General features: G+C 42.1%; 1 protein-coding gene across 1 annotated transcript in view; it reads left to right on the plus strand.

Annotated features, from left to right (window-relative positions):
* Znf462 (zinc finger protein 462) overlaps window positions 1–6,113 on the plus strand; it is a 132,396-nt gene extending 126,283 nt beyond the window's left edge. Inside the window, 2 exon segments of the mRNA XM_036177382.1 lie at window positions 4,134–4,257; window positions 5,714–6,113. Coding sequence (XP_036033275.1) covers window positions 4,134–4,257; window positions 5,714–5,924 — 335 coding nt within the window. The 3' untranslated portion in view covers window positions 5,925–6,113.
* The last annotated feature ends 18,744 nt before the right edge of the window (window positions 6,114–24,857 follow it).

The raw sequence follows: 24,857 nt of genomic DNA on the forward strand, positions 1-24,857 counted from the left end.
CTGCAGATGTCGCTGTCCCTTCTGTGGGTTGCCTTTCATTCTGATGTCTCCTTAGAGGTTCAGAAACTTTTCAGCTTGATTTAGCTCCCATTTGTCTATTATTTTCTTTCTTCCTTCCTTCCTTCCTTCCTTCCTTCCTTCCTTCCTTCCTTCCTTTCTTTTTTTTTTTTTGCTTGTGCTTTGGAGGTGATGTAAAAAAAAACATTACAAAAATCATCTTCAGACCAGTGTCATGAAGATCTCCCTGTGTTTCCCTCCAGCAGGGTTTACAGCTTTAGGGCTTACATTTCAATCTCTTACTTATTCTGAGTTGTTTTTTTTTTCACTTGCTGGGAGATCAGATCTAGTTCCGTTCTTCTGCCTGGGATGCCCAATTGTCCCAGTAATTATTTACAGGACTGTCTTTTCCTCTGTTATGTGATATTGGCAATTTCCTCCAAAATGAATTGACAGTGACTGTGTGATTTACTTCTGTTCTGTTCCATTGGTCCATTCATGTGATTTTAGGTTGGTGTCATGCTGTTTTGATTACCTTAGTTTTGAAGTATATCTTAAAGTCACAGAATGTAGTGTTGTTGTTGTTATTCGAGACAGGGCTTCTCTGTGTGGCTCTGGTTGTCCTGGAACTCACTCTGTAGACCAGGCTGGCCTTGAACTCACAGAGATCCACCTGCCTCTGCCTCCTGAGTGCTGGGATTAGAGGTGTGAGCCACCACCGCCTGGCTTTGAACTTTTTGTCCTCTTCACTGTAGACTGTTGTGGCTTTTCAGGGTCTTTGTGCTTACCTTGATAGTATAAAGGTGAGTGAGGACTAGAGATGTAATTTGTTGACAGAGTACTTGGCTATAGTGTGAGAAGCCTTGGATTACCACCCCAGCACTGACAAAAAACATTAATTAAATGACATGACCACCAAGTCATGGACCTATAAATATTTTTTTTGAGCTAAGGATCGAACTTAGGGCCTTGCAACTGCTACCACTGAGCTAAATCCCCAACCCTGGACCTATAAATGTTAAGTCTGACAAACTTATGACCTATCTAAAGTAAAATAGGTAGCTAAATTATAAACCCAGTGGGTGTTGAATCTCAGTCTTCTGGCTCCAGGGCAGATCTCTTACACTGTACACATTTCCAAAAGAGAACCTAGTCATGAAATCTGGAGGTGAGTTAACCCTGGGGCTGGACTCTAAGGGCCCATGGCAGAACATCTGGCTGGCCTGAGCAGGTGTCTTCTGTAGGCCACTTTCTTCTGTGGTGTGTTTCTCACCCATACCCTTCTACCGTGATAACTGAGGGATCTACTCTGGCCTTTGAATCTCCAACCAATGAAGATAGCCGAGTCTGACTGCCAAGGTGTGCTAACTAGTCAAAAGCTGCTTGCCTGTGGCCAGCCTAAAGACTACACAAACAGAACTGCTTCACCTGTGGGTCATGCCATGTCTTCTAAAGGAAACACTTGTGATGCCAAAAGTGTGGCTTTTTTCTCTTCTTTTTTAAAGCAATTTTCACAAATAGGTTCTTCACAACAAATCCTTAACATCCATCTCTGCACTGTTTGAATGTCCTCAGGGAGAGGTGCATCTTACTGTAGGGCACAAAGGCTCCTTCTTCTTCCTGGTACTTTGTGGCCTTGCTGCCTTGCTGTCCCTCTTTAGGAGATAAAAGATTCCTTATTGGGTATTATGACTTCATGCCTAAGGCTGAGCACGAGCTATTTCTGAGACTATCAGCATGCCAGAGTCCTCCGTTCCCCCAGTGATATCCCCCAAAATAGATAAAACAAGCCTAGGCCATGAGGAAACACAGCCAGTGAGATGTGTAGGGCTGCAAGCACATCTCCATGCTCGTCCAGCTCAGCCCCCCTTTACTTATGGGCTGTCAGCATGGGACCTCTAGTAACTAGAGAGAATTGGGGAGGCTTCTGCTTCTTATTAGAAATTGTTGTGTCTGCATCCACAAGACCTAACCACATGAAGCAAAAGTCCTCCTCAGGTAGATAAGTTGGTAGGGGAGACTGACCTGGGTGCCTTGGGAATTGCAAGCTGAAACTGTGCCTTCCCTGCCATCATCCTTGCAAGAATGGCTTCCTTTGTCCCATCTCCTTTGAAACAATCTAGAATCAATCTTCCACCATCTCAGTGGATTCTTGCCAAGAAGACAGAGCCAACAATAGCCTGGGGTGTTTTTGCCAGACATCCTGGTTTCTGGCGGAGGGCAGGAGGGGGTATTAGCTCAGCTCTCAAGCTGAGGGAGAATGATTTGAGATGTGACAGGTAGAGTGTCCTCTTCTTTGAGGATGACACTTAGCATGTGCCCTTGGAGACAATAGATGACTGGCTTCATGTTTCCTGAGGCCAAAGGAGCAAGATTCTCCTTGTGAATAATTTGGGCTTTCATATAGATGCCTTCCACTGGGGGGGGGGGGGGGGGGATCCACAGCCTTCCTGCTACCCAGTTCCTTTCCAAACAAGAGAACTGGGGAGTGTACTCCACACAGACACTCGGCAAGATCAGCCTGGGAAGCTCAGAGGGAATTTCAGAGAGAAGCCACGCATGAAGAAATTGAAAGGAACCCAAGCGGAACACTGCCCACCCTGCCCCCTCTCATTATACAACTGGGAGGAGTCAGGAAGGCATTCTGTTGATTTCTTGCCCAAGATAATCCCTGCTAAGGAATTAATGTGCAGAGCAGATGGTGCTGTCTCATTTCCAGTGAAAAGAATCAAGGAAGATAGTCTGTGCAATTATTTTTAATGGCTTGTGTGGTGATCTTCTTAATTTGTGAGAAAATGTCTCGTCTTTTGTGAAAACTGGCCTTGTTCACATAGCTTTTTGTGAAGAGGATGAAGGTGTCACAGAGCCCCAGTTAACATCCTGAAGATTTCATGAAATAGGGGACATTTCAACTAGGAGATGTCTTCCTGTGATATCTAGTCTGTGGGATCCACAGTGGTCAGAGATGAAGATGATACAATTTCCCCAATCTCCACCCTTTTTGCTGAATGGTTTACCAATGTGAGGACTTGGCTCTCCGTGGGCTAATGAAAGACATATGGGCTTAGCACTCAGGACAGCACAAAGGCCGGGAAGCCCTCATCTTTGAGCTTGCCAGGAGGTGTGGCTTAAAAACAATTAGCTAAACAATCCACAGTTATCAGACCCCTAACATGTGCCAGCATCACAGGAGTACATAAAACAGCTAGGTCAATATTTGATGTGTACACCAGACCCATTCAGAAGTGTCTGTGTATCCCTGCATTTGTGAATACCACTGGTTAAGGAATAAATAGTGGGCAGCTAACCAGGATCTGTCATTGGCTGGGGACATGTTTTTTGTTTCCTTTTTATTATTATTATTATTATTATTATTATTATTATTATTATTATTAGTGTATTTATTTATTGCATGTGGGAGAGAGTGTGGCACATGTGGAGGTCACAGAACAACTTGGAGGAGTTGCTGGTTTCCTTCTCACATTATGTGAGCTCTAGGGAGCAAACTCAGATCATCAAGCCTGGTGGCAAGCAACACTAATCCATTGAGCCATCTCAGTGTCCCAGATACGCTTTTATACAGGCTCCCACCCCCACCTCACAGTTGTCTAGAGCCCTGTTCGTGGGAGGTTCTTTGCAGGGCTCCTAAGCATCCTGCAAAAGTGTTGCTCATGTTGTGAAGCATCCGCCTCACTTGGGATGGTAAAAAGTTCTGTGGTCTATACTGTACCACCAGGTCAGGTGCTTTCTATGGTCTGTTTTCTTCTTAGTGAAAAGATAACCCTGTTTCCGAGACACCGAGTTGCTGTCAAGCCCTCCCCCAGAGCATGCAGAAGGGATGGGTTAATTAGAAAATAAAGGCTAGGGGACCTTAGAGTAGGCTAAGGAGCCTTTTCTGGCAGGATAGTTGTTGATGATGGGAGCTATTGCGTAAGTGAGAAATGCGGAGTCTTGGTGACTGGAACTCAGGACCGTTCCTGAAAGCTTTTCAGGAACTGTGCTTAATGGAAACCCTGAGAGAGTGAGAAGTCTGGTGATGGCTTGCCGTGTGGCTTGCCAGGTAAGTCAGGAGCCATTTCCCAGTGAATGGTGATTCTGGAAGCACACAGGTAACGCTAGCCCTCTCCTGTTTGCAGAGCTGATGAGATTTTCTGACCGAGGGACTGGTGTGAACACTGAGAAGCGATTTCCATGTGAATTCTGTGGACGGTCGTTCTCACAGGGCTCTGAGTGGGAAAGACACGTGTTGAGACATGGCATGTAAGTGGGGCCCTAAGAAGACCTTTGACCCAAGGAGAGAGTGGGAGGGAGGCTGATACTACATAGACCACCACCCCACACCACCTTACAGGCACAGAGGACAGGTAGTGATGACAGAGGAGCCAGACTCCTCCTCTTACTTTTTAAAATGGCCACTCCAACATCAATCAGGTGAAGGAAATCCCCCAGACTCAAGGGTAGTGTGTCCCTGCAGTTTGCATTTACATGGTATTCTCTGAGAGAATGTGAGCCTGGGTCTGAGTTTCTGGCTTCCATGTTGCTCGTTCCATGATTGGCCTTGATCATGCCCCTGACTTACCTCAAAGATGCAGCTCCATTCCACCTGCCACCCAGGCAAACAAGAACATTCCTGTCAGGTTCTGACCAAGAACCTCTTCGAACATAAAATTGTTCTCTCTGCAAGGAACCCTTAGTTCGCCAGACAGAGAGAAGTTGCGGTTTGTGTGAGTGGCCCGTAAAGGTTTTAGGTTTTTGTCTTCATTGTTATTGGCCAGTACCTAAGCTTCTGAGTTCGGCTAACGAATTTGAGTGTGAGGCTGTTCTTGCTATTTTCCCACTATAGCTGAGGGAAGGAGATGATATCAAAATATTATATTAATTTGGAAACAAAACATGGCATAATCAAAGCACAGTACAACACTGAATTTTTTTTTTTCAGAGCTGAGGACCGAACCCAGGGCTTTGTACTTGCTAGACAAGTGCTCTACCACTGAGCTAAATCCCCAACCCCAACATTGAATATTTTTAAGTCTCCAAATTGTTAGGAAGAAAGGTCTACAAGACAAATAGAAAATGACTGGTAATTTAGTTATATACACATAGAATTCCAATGCTTTTTTAGGATCAGAGAAGTAAGGCTAGTGAGTTCTATTAATTTAGTTAGAAAAGGCATGGAGGGGCAGGGAGATTGCTCAGCTGAAGCAATTGCTCAGAAAATGCTTGAAGATTTCAGCTCTATGCCCAGAATCCAGGTTAAAAGCTGGACATGGCTGGGCATAGTGGAGCACGCCTTTAATCCCAGCACTGCTAGTAGGAGGCAGAGGCAGGAGGCTCTCCGAGGTCGAGGCCAGCCTGATCTACAGAACGAGTTCCAGGATAGCCAGAGCTGTTACACAGAGGAATCCTGTCTCCAAAAACCTAGGCAAATGGGCACGGTGGTGTGTGTTTATAGTGCCAACTCTGGGGAGGCAGAGACAGAAGGATCCCTTGTGCTTACTAGCTGGCCAGACTACTATATTTGGCCTAGCCAGTGAGAATGCCCTGTCTCTAAACAAAAACAAAAAGATGATGATGCCTGGGGAATGATCCTTGAACTTGCGCCTGGCCTCCAGAAGCCCATGCTGCACACGGCTCCCCTACTTCAGTGCTGGAATTAGAGACACATGCCACCACATCTGGCTTATGAATGTTCTTGTTGTTTGTTTTGCTTTTCTAGGGCATTGCATGATACCAACCAAGTGAGCAGAGACGAAGTCCATACAAAAGAGATGGTAGAGGATAGCTTGCAGCTGCCCTCCATAGAGGCAAAGGAAGACGACGATGAGCCAATCGGGATAGACTTTTCCCTAAAGAGTGAAACAGTAGCCATCTGTGTAGTAGCTGCCGACAAATCTCTCCTGGAGAATGCAGAGGCCAAAAACGAATAAGAGTTTGGTGAAATTCTTATGAAACCTTACTTGAACCGTGATGAAAATGTGGGAGGGCCAGCATGGGCTGAGAAGGGAGGGGACAGAGAAAAGAAGACAGAACAAAGCTGCTTTTAGGACTGAACAATCTATTTTCAAAGCACTGGTACCTGTGTGAGTGAGTATGTAAATTAAAGTTATTTAAATGGTTGGGATATGTGGCTCCTTTCCCGTCGCTACATCCTTCCGGATCTTCACCACGGAAGTTGTCATCTGCTGCGGTTTGGGAAGTACCTTCCACGGGCATGGCGCTCTCCGTGACCCTCTCGGACAGTGTGTGGAAACCGAAGCTCGGGGACAGTAGAAGACTTCTCCTAGGGGAACAACTTTTTGGGCGCACGACTTTCAGTGCGTTTTTCTAGTTTTAATACCTTAAGCTTTTTCAAGACCTAACTGCAGCCGCTTTGGGAGAAAAATAATAATAATAATAACAGAACAGGAAAAAAAAAACTGCTTTGCATAAAACAGTCACCTGTTTCCTAGTACCTCAGACTTAACCAAGGGATATCTCTGCATTTGTCTGTACTACCTGTCGCCCTTGTGGTTAAATGTAGAGAGAGCTGCTGGACAGGATGGTGAATGGAGGAAAAAAAGAGTTTTAAAGAAGGAACACAAATTGTGCTTAAAATCCCCATGTGGGTTTTATTTCTTAAAATACTGTGATTTTTTTAATTATTTTAGTAAAAAACAAAACAAAAAAAAAAGAAACAGACTTTAATTACTAGATAACTGTGTGTGAATTGTCACCCTGTACTCCAGGTAAGCTGTTTATTAGTGTTCAGCTATAATTTAGAATTTGGTAGGTTCATGTGAACTAATTTTAAGGTGATTGTGGGGTTTTGTTGGCCACGTGTTTATTTTCTCTCAATTGGAGTGTTCCAAACACAGCACAAAATTCAGTTGGTCCTTTTCCATATACGTTCTTCTTTGTGTGTTTGTTGTTTTCATTTGAGGTCAAGGGAGAGTTAGAGGATTTGTGTGTGTGTGTGTGTGTGTGTGTGTGTGTAGGAATTTTTATAATTTTAGACATGGAATAACAAAGAGGTTAACTGCCCTTTTTGTTGTTGTTTTTAATTTAACTAAAGAACCAAACTCCCGGCACAGCTATGCAGCATGTGGGCCAGACAAAGAGGTCCTATCACCCTTCCGTTTCTTCTCAAACGAACACATCATCCGTCTCACACCAACAGTTTCTGTCCGATTGGGCTGGCTTTCATGTGTGATGTGAACTCTGTGTGTTGTTTGCCTTGTGTGTGATGAGGCTTTCTCATCTCTTGGGAGCCATCCCTTTCATGAGCATGGGCAAGAGGTAGCATATCCGACAGGGAGCCTGGAGAAGTGGTTTTTTCTTTCCATCTAGCTGTTCTGTTTCCCCACATTAGCTTTCTTTCCTTTTCCTTTCCTTTCCTTTCCTTTCCTTTCCTTTCCTTTCCTTTCCTTTCCTTTCCTTTCCTTTCCTTTCCTTTCCTTTCCTTTTCCTTTTCCTTTCCTTTTCCTTTTCTTTTCTTTTTGCAAGAGCAGCTTAGACTAAACATAAGTCTACATTTGTAGTTTGTTCTGATTGTGAACAAGAGATTTCGTTCCAAAAAGTAGAGAAGAGATTTCCTGAAGCTTAGGTTTTAGAAGTGTGTGTGTGTGTGTGTGTACATGCGCATATGTACACATGTGCGATGAATGTGTGTGGGCAAATGTAAGTCTTTTGGTTATCATGTCTCTTTTTTTGTTTTGATTTGTTTTGTTTTGTTTTGTTGGTTTTTAACTTGGAAGGGTTGATGGGTTGGGAGGGCGGGCCAGAAGGGAAGAGGGATTACTGAGATGACAGTGTCCCACACAGCTTCAAATAAAATCCATGGAAAGATGTTGAATTTGTGAAGTACTTACTTGAAAAGCATGTTCTTGGTTTTGTTTTGTTTTTGTTTTTGTTTTTTTTTTTTATTTTTTTGCTATTAAGAATTTTTATTTGTAGGATGTTAATTTAATGTTTTTAGGAATGGGGGGCCATCATATGGAAGCAGAAAAGGGGGAAAGTGTGAAATATCTAGACAAAGATTCTTTTGTGTCCTTATTTGTTTTTGATTGGCCTCATTTCAAATGTTCATACCTGGATTGGATGTTTGTGATGGTTACCAAAAAACAAACAAACAAAACAACAAAAGAAAAAGGGAAAAAAAGAAGACAAAAAGAGGAAATAATTGTGACATGCTTTTATCACTACTTTATTTTTCAGATAACATGTAAATATTGTCATCCCTTGGATTTTGTTTTGCTAACCTGTTAATAAAAATATGGGACCATTATCCTTTTCACAAGGCTAGAATGTCATTTTTTTTCTTTTTCAAACATATACCTGATATTTTGTGGCCGCACATTTTGGATGCATTCTGTTTCTGTTGACTGTAATGACATAGAATTTACAACATTTTTTTGTTGTTTAATTTATACAGAGGACATTTTTTTTCAGAGCTTGAGAGAAGAAAATAAATAGCAAAATGATAACCTATTGACTCCAATAATCAGTGTTTCCTGAAACTTGATGAAAGACAGAGGGATCCTGACTCCTTGAAGCCAAGGGTTTAAACACAAAAAAAAATAATAATAAAAAATAAAAATAAAAACCACAAGTAGGTTATTCAAGTTGTTTGCAACATACATTTTGTAATGAAATGTGAGAAATTAATAAAGAATTTTTTTCACATGTGTCTATTTGCATCTGTTGTAAGTCATTTATGGGTGTGATTACAGATAGGAAGGCTGGCAGTGAATGACAAAACCACTTCTCAGTCTACATATTGAATCTGCACAGATGTGGAAGACAGAGGTGAGCAGGGTGAGCTGTGAGCTGGGGTTTTCAAATATCAGCATCCCAGCATCAGGATGCACAACACCAATGGAAATTTTATGAGGGGAATATTTTCCACTCAAAATGAGAATCAATTGGTTGTGGTAGCTCACACCTGAAATCTCAGCATTTGGGAGACTGATGCAGAGGATTACTATAATAACCCCACCCCCACCCCTGTGCACCCCCACCCCCCAAAATTGTGGATCAAAGTGAAGCTTCAGGAGCAAATGCCAATCCTGAAACATCATCCAGGAACTCTGAGCCTGTGATAGTCACAGCCCCTGGAACATCCTGATTGTCACCCTTACCTCCTCAAACCCTGTGCCACAAGTTACCTTACTATGTATCAGGCACACATTATCACCATTCCCTTAGTTTTTTCTGAGCTACCCTGTTATAAGCCAAAGGAGGAATGAGTCACACTAACACCCTGTTTGCCCCACCCTTCCTTTATCCTTTGCGTGCCCTTTGCCCAAGGAGAGTTAGGAAATGAGATGATCAGATGTCACAAGGCTGTATGTGTGATGGAAATGAAACCAGGTAAGGATGCCAAGGGATGGTAGCTGTGAGTTGACAAAAATACATTTTGTGAAACTATAGGACTCCACCAGGTGCCTGGGTCTGAGTTTGCTTGGTAGTCAATACAAAACAAGGATCAATCAATAAGAATATCTTTTATAGGACTTTGCATTAAGTTTCTTGTTCAATTGCCTTCCTCGACGCAAAGCTGCTGTTCTCCGGTAACTTCCATCAGTAATTATGAACAGTGTCTTTAACTGAGTTTATGTCTAACCTGTGCTTCTGCTCTATTTTACATAGAGGGAATGGAATTTGTAGATGCTTTGGCCATGGTAGGGACCACAAGGCAGTCTGACCCCTCTGGCTTAGTAGGGGTCTGATTCAGGTCTGTGGAGTGGTCTTTACTCTGGTAACCCTAGCTTTTTCATATGATGATATGATGATACCTTCATCATAGCACGTAAAACAAGGGTCACTGTGAGAGCTTAGCAGCATTGAGCCCAGGTAATAGCACACACACTTCATGGGCTAGACCTGGTCACAGCTCCAACTATCTACGTAGGGGCTGGAAAGCACTGAATCCAGAAAGAATGTGAGCTATGAGCCTCTACCACAATGACAAACAAAACAACAGAAAACACGGACACCGTGTCTTCTTCACAAACACAAGATGCTGGTCCCATCAGTCAAGTGCTGATACAACATTTCTTAGCAGGTAGTTTGGTGCTGGATAACAGACAGACTGACATGGCTCAGGTCTTTCTACAGCTTACAAATGAGGTGGGTGGAAATGTGAGATTTGGAAAGGGAGCTTCCATCAAAGGTGCTGGGTTCTGCCAGAGCCTGCATTTCATCTTAGGAAGCTTTGGGCCTCTGTGTTGATGCAGCTAGCCCTTTACATACTGATCCTGAGAGTGAATATGTTTTTTTCTCTCCACCTAAGGGAGTGCCTTGGGTTTAGGAAGGCAAATGGCATAATCTATTGAGTAAGCCTTCAGTCCTGTGCTTAAGCAAAGGTGCTGTACGATATGTCTTGCCCCCACCCCCCATTTTCTCATTTTGCCCACTGTCAGGTCATCACTCTTTGGAATAAAGTCAACAAAATTAAGAACTTCCTGCCTTGTATGAATGAGCTGGGGAGAAAAATGGGGATTTAAGCATTAGTAAAACCTTAAGAATTTCTTTTTAGCTAGGTGTGGTGATGTGGGTGTTTAATCCCCAGCACTTAGGGGGCACAGACAGGTAGATCTGTTGAGTTCTAGCCTGGTCAGGGATATATAATGATATGTTGTTTCAAAATAAATAAATAAATAGATAAGTAAATGAATTTTATAGTTCTTAAAGAAATGTCAGCTGGGAGGGGATACTAAAGCCACTTCAGACCCTCCTACACTCATATCCTGGAATGTTTTCTAGCCCTTTCATGGTTGGTCTCTCCTTCCATGGTTCAAATATGATGAATAGCTGGTGGTAGCAGTTCATACCTTTAATCCCACCACTGGGGAGGCAGAGGCAGGCAGATCTCTGAGTTCAAGGCTAGCTTGGTCTACAGCATGAGTTCCAAGACACCTAAGGCTACACAGAGAAGCCCAGTCTCAAAAAACCAAATAAATCAATAAATAAACAAATAAGATGAATAGTTTTATAAAATTCTTTTCACCTCATGGTGTAAATAATTTTCGTGTATCTGTGCAGTCATCAAAATTTGAAACTTTTTGGACTGCATAGCATATTGGATGACAGAAATGGGTAAGTACGATCTGTAGTTCCTAGGAGTTATTGCATGCACATTCAAGCTCAATGGTTTTCACATTTCACATAATGATGCACTTACCATTTTGTCAGCAGCTTCCTCACCTGCCCAAGTTGAAAGGGTCTTGGTTAGAGTTTCCGTGACTGCGACAAAAGAGCATGACCATAAATAACTTGGGCAAGAAAGGGTTAGTTTTACTTACACTTCCACATTACAGTCCTTCATGGAAGAAGTCAGGGAAGGTACTGAAGTAGAGGCCATGGATATACAAAACAGAGGATACTGGTCAGGACTGGATTTAAACTCAGGTCACCCGCACTCAAGCCCCAGTTAATCCATTTATTATGTTATCTCTTGGGCAGGTTACTTAAACCCATGTACCTTGCTACATTTTTTATTTTTATTATTATTTTCTCTGTTTGAGTTGGGGTTTTGAGGCAGGGTTTCTCTGTACAGCAGTCCTAGCTTTCCTGAAACTTGCTTTGTAGACCAGGTTGACCTTGAATTCACGAAGCTCTCACTGTCTCTGCATCTGAAGTGCTGGAATTAAAGGTGTGCACCACCACTCCTGGCTTCCTCAGCTTCTTTTGCAGGTATATGTAACAGGCATCACATGTAAGCAGAGGTTTCTCTCCCACCAGCAACTCCCAACACCCAGCAGCCACTTCCCAAATTACTACACAGAGGCTTATATTAATTATAAATGTTTGGCCAATGGCTCAGCCTTATTATTAACTAGCTCTTACATTTAAATTAATCCATTCCTATCAATCTATTTATTGGCACATGGTCTGTGGCTTAGTGGTCCTCCAGCATCCTGTTTCTTGGATGTCTTGGGGCGTCTGTCCTGACTCTGCCCTCCTCCCTGTATCTTCATTTGGCTTTTCCACCCAGCCTTATTCTACCTTATAAGCCAAAGCAGCTTTTATTATCAACCAATGAGAGCAACATACATTTAGTGTACAGAAGGACAACCCACAGCAATCACAATTCTGACCAGTAAAATGTAAGAGAAGGGACTCATGAAATTTTCTAAGAATATTTTCCTCTCTGGCTAATGGTTCCACCTCTTTCTCCAGATTATTTTATTTACACCTACTCCTTTTTACTTGTTTACTTTTTCCTTCTTTCTGGAATTTCTCCTGGAAAAGATGGCAGCAGCAGTCATGAGACCACATGAGCATGAGTGATTTGTTTCCACTCTATGGTGCTCAGTGGGTCAGTAAATGGAAGGAGGCTGGTCCACAAATGTATTGTGGGTGTCCTGGGGGTGGTGATGGGGAGTCAAAGGATGTGTATTTAAGTATTGACATTTAGTATGGTTTGGTATTTCTAGACAGAAGCAGTTCTAACTGCTGCAAAGTGATATCTAGCTGAAGTCAAGGCAAGTTCACTTCCATTTCGTTAACTGAGCCCTATGAGTAAAAAGATGCCAAAGCTTAGTTAAAATTGAAGACCCTATTCTCTGTGTTGATTGAGGCTGAGTTGGTGGTTTCTTGCAGCCCTTTGGAACAGAGACTTCAACCCTAGTGGTCACTCTGACCAAAGGCCAGAGCTCACCGAGGGATATGACAGGGCCTACTTGCAGGAAAACACCCAGCACCTCTTTGCCACCCCACCCCTTGTCTACTAACCTCAGGTGCAGAAAAGACAGGAACTAGATATATATGTCAAAGGTCTCCATAGTTTCATATGCCCAGAGTATGTAGAGAGCACCTTCAATCAGAGTTCATATGATACCTCTAAGGATTGTAGTCATCATTCTCTGAAAATGTCAGGCAGCTCACGCTGTGTGTGGCTTTGCTGCCAACTCCTTTCTTCACCTAGAATCACCTGCTCTTTACCACTTAGCCTAAATGTCATTTCAGATGGGAAGCCTTCCCTATCTACACATCACAGGGCATAGAGCCTCGCCCTCACGTTCACCTCTCCCGTTTTAAGAAACACTCCACGAAGACTGATCATGTTCCAGGAGCAGATCTCCACGCTTCAAGAATTCTGTCATTCAAAGCCCTTGTATACATTTTGCTCAGCAGCACTGTCACAGATGACCACAAGCTTGGTGGGTGAAAGAAAACAATAGCAATGTTGACACATATATAAATATTCTTATTGTTCGGAAGGCCAGAAATTGAAAGTCTGGGTGTTCTCTTGTAGACTTTTGGGGAGACTCTGCTCAGTGCCCTCTTAGCTTCTGGTGGCAGAGATGTGTTTTGTAATTGATGGATGTATGACTCTAGCCTCCACTTCTTTCTTCACATCACTCCCTCTATGTTCTCTCTCTCTCTCTCTCTCTCTCTCTCTCTCTCTCTCTCTCTTCCCTGCTATTATGATCTTAGGGATGGGAACCCAGGACAGTGGGCATGCTAAGGCAAGTGTTACATTGCCAGAGCTTCTTTTTCTCTTCTGAAAACATAAGTTATTGGATTCAGAACCCATCCCAATCGGGAATGATGTCATTTCAAGATCTCTCACAACACCCCGAAAGCACTCCCTTTCCAAATGAATCTTGTGGATCCCAGATGAATGTATCTTTAGGATGGGCAGATCACTATCCAGCCCACCCTGAGCTTACCATCTGAGGTGACTGCTATTATTGGTGTGTTTCCATAGATTAGAGTCCTCAGTGAAGGGTTCGGTAGCTGCTGACGAATCACAGCTCACACAGGGCTTCCACGCAGCCCAAGTACTTCTCCCACTACGGTTCCACCACATCTCTTGTCTCATTTGTGTCTGTCTCTCAGCTGCCATCCACAGAACCTGGCCCCGTATCAGAACTCAATAACGTCTCAGGGAGGAAAGGATAGATGGACTGACGACGGAAAGCTCTGCTCTCCCCTCCCCCCAACTCAACCCAGACTTTCAGAAGCAGAGACACATTGCTGTCAGATGCAGCTAGCCTTTTTAAATTCAAATATATTCCTGTTGATACCAAGTGTTAGTTCTCATCTGATTTGGCATCAATGTTACATTTACTCTCCGAGCTTGATACTGCTTTTTTAAATATCTAAGTAAAAATATGCAGCTCGGTGGATGAAAAATGTCTTTGTCTGCAATTCCCAGGCTCTCCCTAAGAAAACACCAGAACACTGAACTCCTGTTTACAGGCTCCTTGACCAATCCTTTTCTCCTCAGAGGTGGACAGAGCCTGGACAGAGTAACGCCTTGAGTGATGACTGACTGAAAGTGAAGAGTGGCAGAAGACAGAATTAGCTGCCACAGGGGTGGAGACCCACGAATGGACTGTGTCAGCATGCTTAATGTGAACATGAACAGCACTTAGAAGGTATTTTTGTTAGTGGGAGGAGATGGGGGAACTTCCCTTGAACCCCATCCTTCTACACACCACCCCCCCCCCCACCACCCACTGAATGAAGAAAGGACAGAGTCATCCCAGGCGTCTGAAGGGACACTTCCTTTCCCCTCCAACTTAATTAATTATTTGGTTTTTTGAATTAGACTTGGAAAGCAAACTCTCTATTCATCATTTCTCTCTTGAGCTTGTTCTCATTAACAAAACAGCTAAGTTTGGTTTAGCTGACTGCACGCATGACTTCCAAAAACCACATCACAATGCAGAAGGAATGCAGCCTCTCACAGCCACAGCAGCTTAACCACATTGTTTAAAGGCAGGAGCCAGGCAGCAACAGTACTTCTGAAATCCATTTAATATGTGTGAAAACATCAGATTGGAGTTCCGACCTTTCCCCGGAGCTGAAAGGGCCCGCTCCAGGAGGCTGTGTGAACAGACTACAGTTACAGGCCCAGGCTCATTCGTGGCCACCATTCCTTGGGCTGTTGGTGGCCCTGCCTCTTCTCTGTCCTTTTCAGGTCAAGCATCAGCCTAGAGGCTGCTGAATGTTTTAGAAAGGGGAGTACTGCTTGGGACCGACAAAGAACAGGGGTTGTGATAATTAATACAGATTGTCAACTTGATCTAGAATCACAAAGAACAAGCCTCTGGGTGTGTCTGTGAGGGGTTTTCCTGATTCGGTTAATTGAGGTGAGGAAACTCACCTTGAAATGTGGGCAGCACTGTTCTATGGGCTGAGCTCCTGGACTGTTGAAAACACAGCCAGGTATTTTTGCCACAGCAATGAGAAAAATAATTAGTATAGAGGCAATCAAGGCGCAAGTATCAGAAAAAAACAAAAACTTTCCCTAGGGTGGTGAGTGGGTTCCGGGCTGCAATCACTGGCCCAGGGAAGGGGTTCTACTCTGAGGAGCCTTTTAGAGGTTTTTTCTTTTTAACGTGTTTGTGTCTGTGTGAGGTTTGCGCACATGGGTGCAATTCCAGGGGAGGCCAGAAGAGGGTGACAGATGCCCTGGAGCTGGAGGCAGTTGTGAGCCACCAGAAGTCAGGGCTGGGAAATTAACTTGGGTCCTCTTTCAGAGCAGTACATGCTCTCAATCTCCAGCTCTGATGGGCCTTTGGATGATAATCCAGGTGTTTGGGCATCACAGGATAGGAGAAAAGGCATGAAACCAGGAACTCAAGGTGGCTGAATTCTGAAACTGTATCGGGACTGTGAACTGTGGATAATACTCAAATCCTTACTATTCCACTTACTCTATGCCTTTGGGCAATTAACTTGATCTTCTTATCCCAATTGCTCCATCTGTATTATTGGCATAGCAGTGCATAATCATATACAGTCAGCTTTCTTCTGCAGCTATACATTCAACCAGCCACAGCGAGGAAAAACATTCACTTAACAGAAATGTGCATCTGTGCTGAACATGCACAGACACTTTGTACTTGTCACTAGGTCCTTAATAACACAGTCAAGCTAGTCACTTAGCATTGGGGATTACAAGCAACTGACAGAGGATTTAAACTGGACAGAGATGTATGTGTGGGTGGCAAATCAACACTGTCAGTTTGTATGGGACACTGGAGCATCCATGGGATGTCTTAGAACCAATCCCTAACAGATACTGAGGGACAAGTGTACATGTTATATACCTTAAATTAAATGTGAGGCATTTAGCATAGTGCCATTCCTGCAGTGCCTTTGCCATAACACCTTTCCCAAAGTATGCTCAGTTGATTCAACTGATCTTCCACCCATTGCCTTTGTGTTAGTTCCTTGATGACTTGGAGCACTTGTTTCTCTATCCGTGGAGAACTTTGTCTCTCTGTCTCTATCTGTCTCTCTCTGCCCACCCCCATTGCTACCGTTTTTGAGACAGAATCTATCTATCTATATATCTCAGATTGTCTAGACACTCACTATGGATTAGGCTAACCTTGAACATACATCCCTGCTGGCTGAGCCTCTCACATGCTGGGATTGATTATAGGTATCTGACCCTAAGTCCTCGGGGTACCAATATGTATGAGCATTTGAGAGTAAGACATTCTCTACATCATAGTCTACAAGAGGAAACATTCTGAAATTTAAATATGAGCCTGTCTTTCTCAGGCTCAAGCAAATTCTTCTCCAGCAAATCACCATTGATCATTCAGGGTTAAGCTTATGTACCGTCTCCTCCAGGAAGTATCCCTCCACCCTGTGATAGGATGAGGCCTCCCTCCCTGGTGCTCCTGTAACCTTCAGGGCTTACTGAAATACTTGGCCTGATTTCTTGGAACTATATGTTCAGCTAACCAGTGTGCCTCCCCTACCCCACCAGAAGCAAAAACTGTGTCTCACTGACATGTCCCAAGCCTGTCACTGTGACTGGCAAAGGGACTCACCAATGTGTAAAAGATGCTATTCCCTGCAGTATAGAGAATCCCAATTCAGTGTGGCTTAAAGAATGAGTCAATGCATAATTTAAAGGAATGGGGACTTGTGAAGCCTGATGTCCCTGGATACACATAGCAGAAAGAGAACAGACTTCCCCAAGTTGTCCTTTGACTTTCATGAACACAACATGCTGTGTGCCCCCCAATGATAATAAATCCATACATGTAATTTTTGTAGCTCCTTTTTATTTTAATTTTTTCATTTTACATACCAATCCCTGTTCCCCCTCTCTCCCCGTCTCCCACTCCCCTACACCTCTCCCCCATGCCATCCCTATCCCTTCCTCATAATGGGTAAGGCTTACCTTGGGTAGTCAACACGGGCTAGCATACCAAGTTGGGGCAGGACCAAACCCCTTGCCCCCTGCATCACGGCTGAGTAAGTCATTGCACCATAGGGAATAGGTTCTAAAAAGCCAGTTCATGTACTTGGGATAAGTCCTGGTCCCATTGCCAGGGGACCCACAAACACATCGAGACACACAACTGTCACCCACATTCAGAGGGCCTAGTGTGGCCCCATGCAGGCTCCCCAGCTGTGAGTCTTGAGTCCATGAGCTCCCAATACCTTGGATCACCTATCTCTATGGTTTTTGCCACCATGATTCTGACCCCACTTGCTCCTATAATCTCTCCTCCCTCTCTTCAACTGAACTCCAGGAGCCTGGCCAAGTGCTTGGCTGGGGGTCTCTGCATCTGCTTCCATCAGTCACTGGATGTAGGTTCTATAATGACAATTAGGGTAGACACTACTCTGAGTGCAGGGGAAGGCTAGTCCAAGTACCCTCTCCACCAATGCTATGAGTCTTAGCTGGGGACACCCTTGTGAGTTCCTGGGGCTTTCCCTAGCTGCAGATTTCTCTCCATCCCCTTAATGATACTTTATGTTAAGATATCTCTTTCATTGCTCTCTTTCTCCATCCCTTTTCCAACTCGGCCATCTTGAAACCTCATCTTCCCATGTCCTATTCTCTTCCCTCTACTCCCCCCTCCCAGTTTACCCAGGAGATCTTAACCCTTTACCCTTCCCAGGGTGATCCATGTGTGTCCCTCTTAAGCTCTTTCTCTTTACCTAGCTTCTCTGGGGTTGTGGATTATAGCCTGATTATCCTTTGCTTTGCATCTAATACTCACTTATGAGTGAGTACATACTGTGTTTGTCTTTCTGGGTCTGGATTACCTCACTCAGGATGATATTTTCTAGTTCCATCCATTTGCCTACAAGTTTCATGATGACATTTTTTTTTTTTTACCACTGTGTAATACTTCATTGTGTACATGTACCACATTTTAAAAAATCCATTCTTCAGTTGAGGGGTATATAGTTATTTCCAGGTTCTGGCTATTACAAATAATGCTAGTAGGAACATAGTTGAGGATATGTCCTTGTGGTGTGTTTGAGCATTTTTGGGTATAAACCCAAGAGTGGTATTGCTGGCTCTTAAGGTAGGTCGACTCCCAAGTTTTTGAGATACTGTGATACTGATTTCCAGAGTGGCTGTACAAGATTGCATTCCCACCAGCAGGGAAGGAATGTTCCCCCTTCTCTACATCCTCTCCAATATAAGCTGTCATTGGTGTTTTTGATGTTAGCTATTCTGGCAGGTGTAGATGGTATCTCAGAGTAATTTTGATTTGCATTTCCCTGATGGCTACAGATGCTGAACACTTCCTTAAATGACTTTCGGCCATTTGAGATTTTTCTGTGGAGAATTCTCTGTTTAGATCTGCACTGCATTTTTTAATTGGATTATTTGGTATTTTGATGTCTAGTTTCTTGAGTTCTTTATATATTTTGGAGATCAGCCCTCTGTCAGATGTGGGGTTGGTAAAGATCTTTTCCCATTCTGTAGGCTGTCACTTTGTCTTATTAATAGTGTCTTTCACCTTACAGAATCTTCTCAGTTTCATGAGGTCCCATTTATTGATTGTTGCTCTCAGCGTCTGTGCTACCAATGTTACATTTAGAAAGTGGTCTCCTGTGCCAGTGCATTCAAGGCTACTTCCCACTTTCTTTTCCATGAGGTTCAGTGTAACTGGATTTATGTACAGGTCTTTGATCCATTTGGATTTGAGTTTTGTGCATGATGACAGATATGGATGTATTTGCAATCTTCTACATGTTGCCATCCAGTTATGCCAGCACCGTTTGTTGAAAATGCTTTCATTTTTCCATTATATAATTTTGGCTTCTTTGTGAAAAATCAGGTGTTGTAAGTGTGTGGATTAATGTCAGGGTCTTCAATTCCATTCCATTGGTCTACATGTTGGATTTTACAGCAATACCTAGATGTTTTTATTACTATAGCTCTATAGTAGAGCTTGAAGTCAGGGATGGTGATGCCTCCAGAAGTTCCTTTATTGTCTAGGATTGTTTTGGATGTCCTGGGTTTTTTGTTTTTCCATATAAAGTTGAGTATTTCAAGGTCTGTGTAGAATTGCATTGGGATACTGATGGGGATTGCACTGCATCTGTAGATCACTTTTGGTAAGATTGCCATTTTTATCATGTTGATCCTACCTATCCAAGAGCATGGGAGATCTTTCCATATTTTCTGATAATCTTCTTCAATTTCTTTCTTCAAAGACTTAAAGTTCTTGTCATACAGGTCCTTTACTTGTTTGGTTAGAGTTACCCCAAGATATTTTATGTTATTTGTGGGTATTGTAAAGTGTGATGTTTCTCTAATTGCTTTCTCAGCCCATTTATCATTTGTATATAGGAGGACTACTGAATATTTTTGAGTAATCTTGTATTTATCAAGATTGAGTTAATGACGGTATTTATCAACTGTAGAAATTCCCTGGCAGAATTTTTGGGTCACTTATGTATACTATCATGTCATCTGTAAATAGCAAAAGTTTGACTTTTTCCTTTCCAATTTGTATCCCTTTGATCTCCTTTTGTTGACTTATTGCTCTGGCTAGACCTTTGAGTACTATATTGAATAGATATGGAGATGGAGAGAGTAGACATCCTTGTCTTGTTCCAGATTTTAGTGGTATTGCTTTGAGTTTCTTGCCATTTAGTTTGATGTTGTCTGTTGGCTTACTGTATATTGCCTTTATTATGTTTATATATGTTCCTTGTATCCCTGACCTCTCCAAGACCTTTATCATGAATGAGTGCTAAATTTTGTCAAAGGCTTTTTCAGCATCGAATGAGATGATCATGTGGGTTTTTTTTTCTGTCAGTTTGTTAATATGGTGGATTACATTGACTGATTTTCATATGTTGAACCATCCCTGCATCTCTTGGATGAAGCCTACTTGATCATGGTGGATGATTTTTTTTTTTTAATGTGTACTTGGATTCGGTTTGCTAGCAGTTTTTGCATCAATGTTCATGAGGAAGATTGGTCTGTAATTCTCCTTCTCCGTTACATCTTTGTGTGGTTTGGGTATCAGGGTAACTGTAGCCTCATAAAAAGAATTTGGCAATGTTTCTTCTGTTTCTATAGTTCGGAACAATTTCAGGAGTATTGGTATAAGCTCTTCTTTGAAATTCTGGTAGAATTCTGTGCTGAAACCATCTGACCCTGGGATTTTGGGGTTTTTGCTTTTTGTTTTGTTTGGTTTTGGTTTTGGTTTTGGTTTTGGTTTTGGTTTTGGTTGGGAGACTTTTAATGACTGCTTTTATTTCCTTAGAGGTTATAGGTCTATTTAAATTGTTTGTCTGATCTTGATTAAATTTTGGTGTGTGGTACCTATCCAGGAAATTGTCCACTTCTTTTAGATTTTCCAATTTTGTGGAGTACAGGTTTTTGAAGTATGATTTTATGAAGTCTGTTATTATGTCACCCTTTTAATTTCTGATTTTGTCAATTTGGATATTATCTCTCTGTTTTTTGTTTTTTTTGTTTTTTTGGTTTTTTTTGGTTAGTTTGGATAAGGGTTTGTCTATCTTGTTGATATTCTTAAAGAACCAATTCTTTGTTTCATTGATTCTTTGTATTGTTCTCTTTATTTCTATTTTATTGATTTCAGCCCTCAATTTGACTATTTCCTGGCACCTATCCTTCCTAGGAGAGTTTGTTTCTTTCTTTCTAGAGCTTTCAGATATGCTGTTAAGTCACTAGTGTGAGATTTCTTCAACTTCTTTATGTAGGCACTTAGTGCTAGGAACTTTCCTCTTAGCACTGCTTTTATAGTGTCCTATAAGTCTGGGTATGTTGTGCATTCATTTTCATTGAATTCTAGGAAAATCTTTATTTCTTTCTTTATTTCTTCCCTGACCCAGTGGTGATAAGTTGAGCATTGTTGAGTTTCCATGAGTTTGTAGGCTTTCTGCAATTTGTGTTGTTGTTGAAATCTAGCTTTAAGTCATGGTGGTCCAATAAGATACAGGGAGGTATTACTTTTTTTTTTTTTTTTTAATCTGTTGAGATTTGTTTTGTTACTGAGTATGTGGTCAATTTTGGAGACAGATCCATGAGGTGCTGAGAAGAATGTATATTCTTTTGTGTTTCTTGTATTTTTGGTTGTGAGCCTAGCCTTTAACGGCTGAGCCATCTCTCCTGCTCTCTTTTGTGTTTCTATAGATGTCTGTTAGGTCCATTTGAGTCATAGCATCTGTTAATTCCCTTATTTTTCTATTTGGCAGACCTGTCCAGTGTTGAGAGAGGGGTGTTGAAGTCTTCCACTATTAGTGTATGGAGTTTGATATGTGACTTAAGCTTTAGCCATGTTTCTTTTACGAAAGTAGGTGCCTTTGTATTTGGGGCATAGATGTTCAGAATGTTGAGACTTCATCTTCATGGATTTTTCCTGTGATGTATATGAAATGTTCTTTTCCATTTCTTTTGATTAATTTTAGTTTGAAGTCTATTTTGTTAGATATTAGGAGAGCTATACCAGTTTGTTTCTTAGGTCCATTTGATTGAAAAATCTTTTCCCAACACTTTACTCTGAGGTAATGTTTGTCTTTGTGTGTGTTTCTTCTATGCAGCAGAAAGATGGATCCTGTTTTCCTACACGTTCTGTTAGTTGTAGACCAATTTCTAAACAGTCTTATTAAATAAGAAGCACAGAGCCAAATACAGAGGTAATAGCCAAAGAGATCAGAGAAGAGCCACAACTAGCCTTAGCTTACCACCACGCAGTAGCTTCCACGGAGAGAGCTTCTTCCTGTCTAACCTGTGTTTTTATTGCCTTCCTGTTCTGTCTTCTCATTGGCTCTAAGCCCAGCCACATGACTTCCTCATCACTGCCTGTCTATACAGACCTCCAGGTCTCTATGGTTGGTACTAGGATTAAAGGCTTATGTCACCATGCTTGGCTGTGTCCCTGGTCACACAGAGACTCTGCCTGTCATATGATCAGATTAAGGGCATAGGCTACCACCGCCTGACTTCTGTTTATGGTTTGCTGACCTCTGATCTCAGGCAAACTTTATTTATTAGCATACAAATAAAATCACATTTCAGCACAATTGAAATATCACCACAGTTAGTCTGTCTGTGTCTTTTTTTTTTTTTTTTTTTTTTTTTTGAGACAGGGTTTCTCTGTAGCTTTAAAGCCTGTCCTATAGACTAGGCCAGCCTCAAACTCACAGAGAGCCTCCTGTCTCTGTCTCCCAAGTGCTGGAAGGTGTGTGCCACCACTGCCCATCTAGTCTGTGTCTTTTTTATAGGTGAATTGAGTCCATTGATATTAAGAGCTATTAATGACCAGTGATTGTTAATTTTTGGTTTTGCTGTTGTTGGTAGCATGTGGTGTGTGTGTGTGTGTGTGTGTGTGTGTGTGTGTGTGTGTGTGTGTTTCCCTTTGGGATTTGCTGGTGTGAGGTTATTTATTGCCTGTGTTTTGGTGGTTGCAGCTAACTCCCTTGAGTTGGAGTTTTCTTTCCAGTACTTTCTATAGGGCTGGATTTGTGGATATGTAATGTTTAAATCTGGTTTTGTCACGGAATATCTTGTTTTATCCATCCATGGTGACTGAATGCTTTGCTGGGGTGTAGTAGTCTGGGCTGGCATCCATGGTCTCAGTAACTGTAGAACGTCTGTCTAACCTTCTGGCTTTCAGAGTTGCCATTGAGAAGTTGGTGTGATTCTGATAGGTCTGCCTTTATATGTTACTTGAGCTCTTTTCTTTGCTGTTCTTAATAATCTTTCTTTAGTCTGTGTGCTTACTGTTTTTACTATTATGTGGCAAAGAAACTTTTTTTGTGGTCTAGTCTATTTGGTGTTCTGTATGCTTCTTGTATCTCCATAGGTATGCCTTTCTTTAGGTTTGAAAGTTTTCTTCTATGATCTTGTTGAATGTATTTTCTGTGCCTTTGAGCTGAAATTTTTCTCCTATGCCTATCATTCTTAGGTTTGGTCTTTTCATGGTGTCCCAGATTTCTTGGATGTTTTGCTTTAAAAAAAAAAATTGGCTGGATTTAACATTTTCTTTGACTGATAAATCTATTTCCTCTATCGTATCCTCAATTCTTTCTTCCTGAGATTCTTTCTTCCATATCTTGTATTCTGTTAGTTATGTTTGCCTCTGTAGTTCATGCCCATTTACTCAAATTTTTCTTTTCCTGAATTCCGTCAGTTTGTGTTTTCTTTATTGCCTCTGTTTCAATTTTCAAGTCTTGAATTGTTTCCTTCACCCATTTAATTGTTTTTTCTTGGAGTTCTTGGCTTCCTTTAAGGGATTTATTGATTTCCTCCATTTTTTCTTTGTCTTTTCCTCCATTTCTTCCTTCCCTCTTTCTCCATTTCTTGAAGGGAATTTTTCATTTCCTCTTTTAGGACCTCTATCATCTTCATTAAGTTGTTTTTAAGATCATTTTCTTCTGGATCATTTGCATTGAGATGTTCAGGTCTTGCTGTTGTAGGATCATTAGGTTCTGGTGGTACCATATAGCTTTTTATGTTGTTGAATGTGTTCTTACACGGCCATTTATCCATTTCTTCCTTTAATTTGTACAGATGGATCTCTGGGTCCCTCTTCTTCCAGTGCTGGGGGGACATATGCTCTGGTGGTCACTGGTGCCTCAGGGGATGGTTGGCAAGGGAGCAGGGGAGGAGGCTGCTGTCCAGTTTCTGGTGCTACAATCTAAATGTAATTTTTTGAGTAACAGAAGTCTATATACACTGTATAAAAAGGTCAATGATTCATGAGGCCATCAACGGCTTGGATCCTGCTGATCTTTTTCTCTGGTCACTAGTAATGTCATCTGTATCCTAAAGCTGATTTCCCTTGATGTCCTGGCAGAATCCCTAGTTACTTTGTTGATCACATTAAAAGAGAGAAAATGCCTATCTGCCAAGAAGACTCTATTGTACCTTCCCTGAAACCTGCTTCTGTCAATTTAGATCAGTCTATAGGTCTAGTGCCTAGCACGCCTGACCATCATCTGCTTGTCTCCTGTGAGTCTGGGATTCCTATCTGGAATAGGAATGGGATAGGGAGGCAAAAGCTAGGTTCAATTAAGAAGGAGCTGGCCAGTGAGATAGATGGCTCAGAGAGGAAAAGCACTTGTCACCAAACCCAATCATCTGAGTTTAATCCCTTGGGCTCACCTGGTAGAAAGATAGAACCAATTGCTCCAGGTTGTCCTCTGTCAGTGGCACACTCAAAATCATGCACATAAACATACTTGTACACACAAAATAAATAATAAAGTAATAAAATTTTTTAAAAAGGCAATACTAGCTGCTAATTAGGCAATTAGAGTTAGCCTTACATAGGTGCTTAATCATCATTTGGTGAAGGAATATTATAAACTGAGAGCACTGCTTGATGTGCCTGGGCATTCTTGTGATATTGGAAGTACCTGATAAGTGAGGGATGTAGAATGCCTTCCCATGTATTAGGATGTCCTCCACTTCAGTAGCTTGTTGTCTTAGTTTGGGTTTTTACTGCTGTGAAGAAACACCAGGACCATGGCAACTCTTATAAAGGAAAACAGTGACTCACTTACAGTTTAGAGGTTTAGTCCATTGTTATTATGGTGGGACATGGTGGTATGCAGGAAGACATGGTGTTGGAGAAGTAGCTGAGTGTCCTACAGCTTTCAGGCAACAGAGGTAAACT

The sequence above is a fragment of the Onychomys torridus genome, chromosome 2 (genome assembly GCF_903995425.1).
Source record: "Onychomys torridus chromosome 2, mOncTor1.1, whole genome shotgun sequence".
NCBI classification, from domain to species: domain Eukaryota; kingdom Metazoa; phylum Chordata; class Mammalia; order Rodentia; family Cricetidae; genus Onychomys; species Onychomys torridus.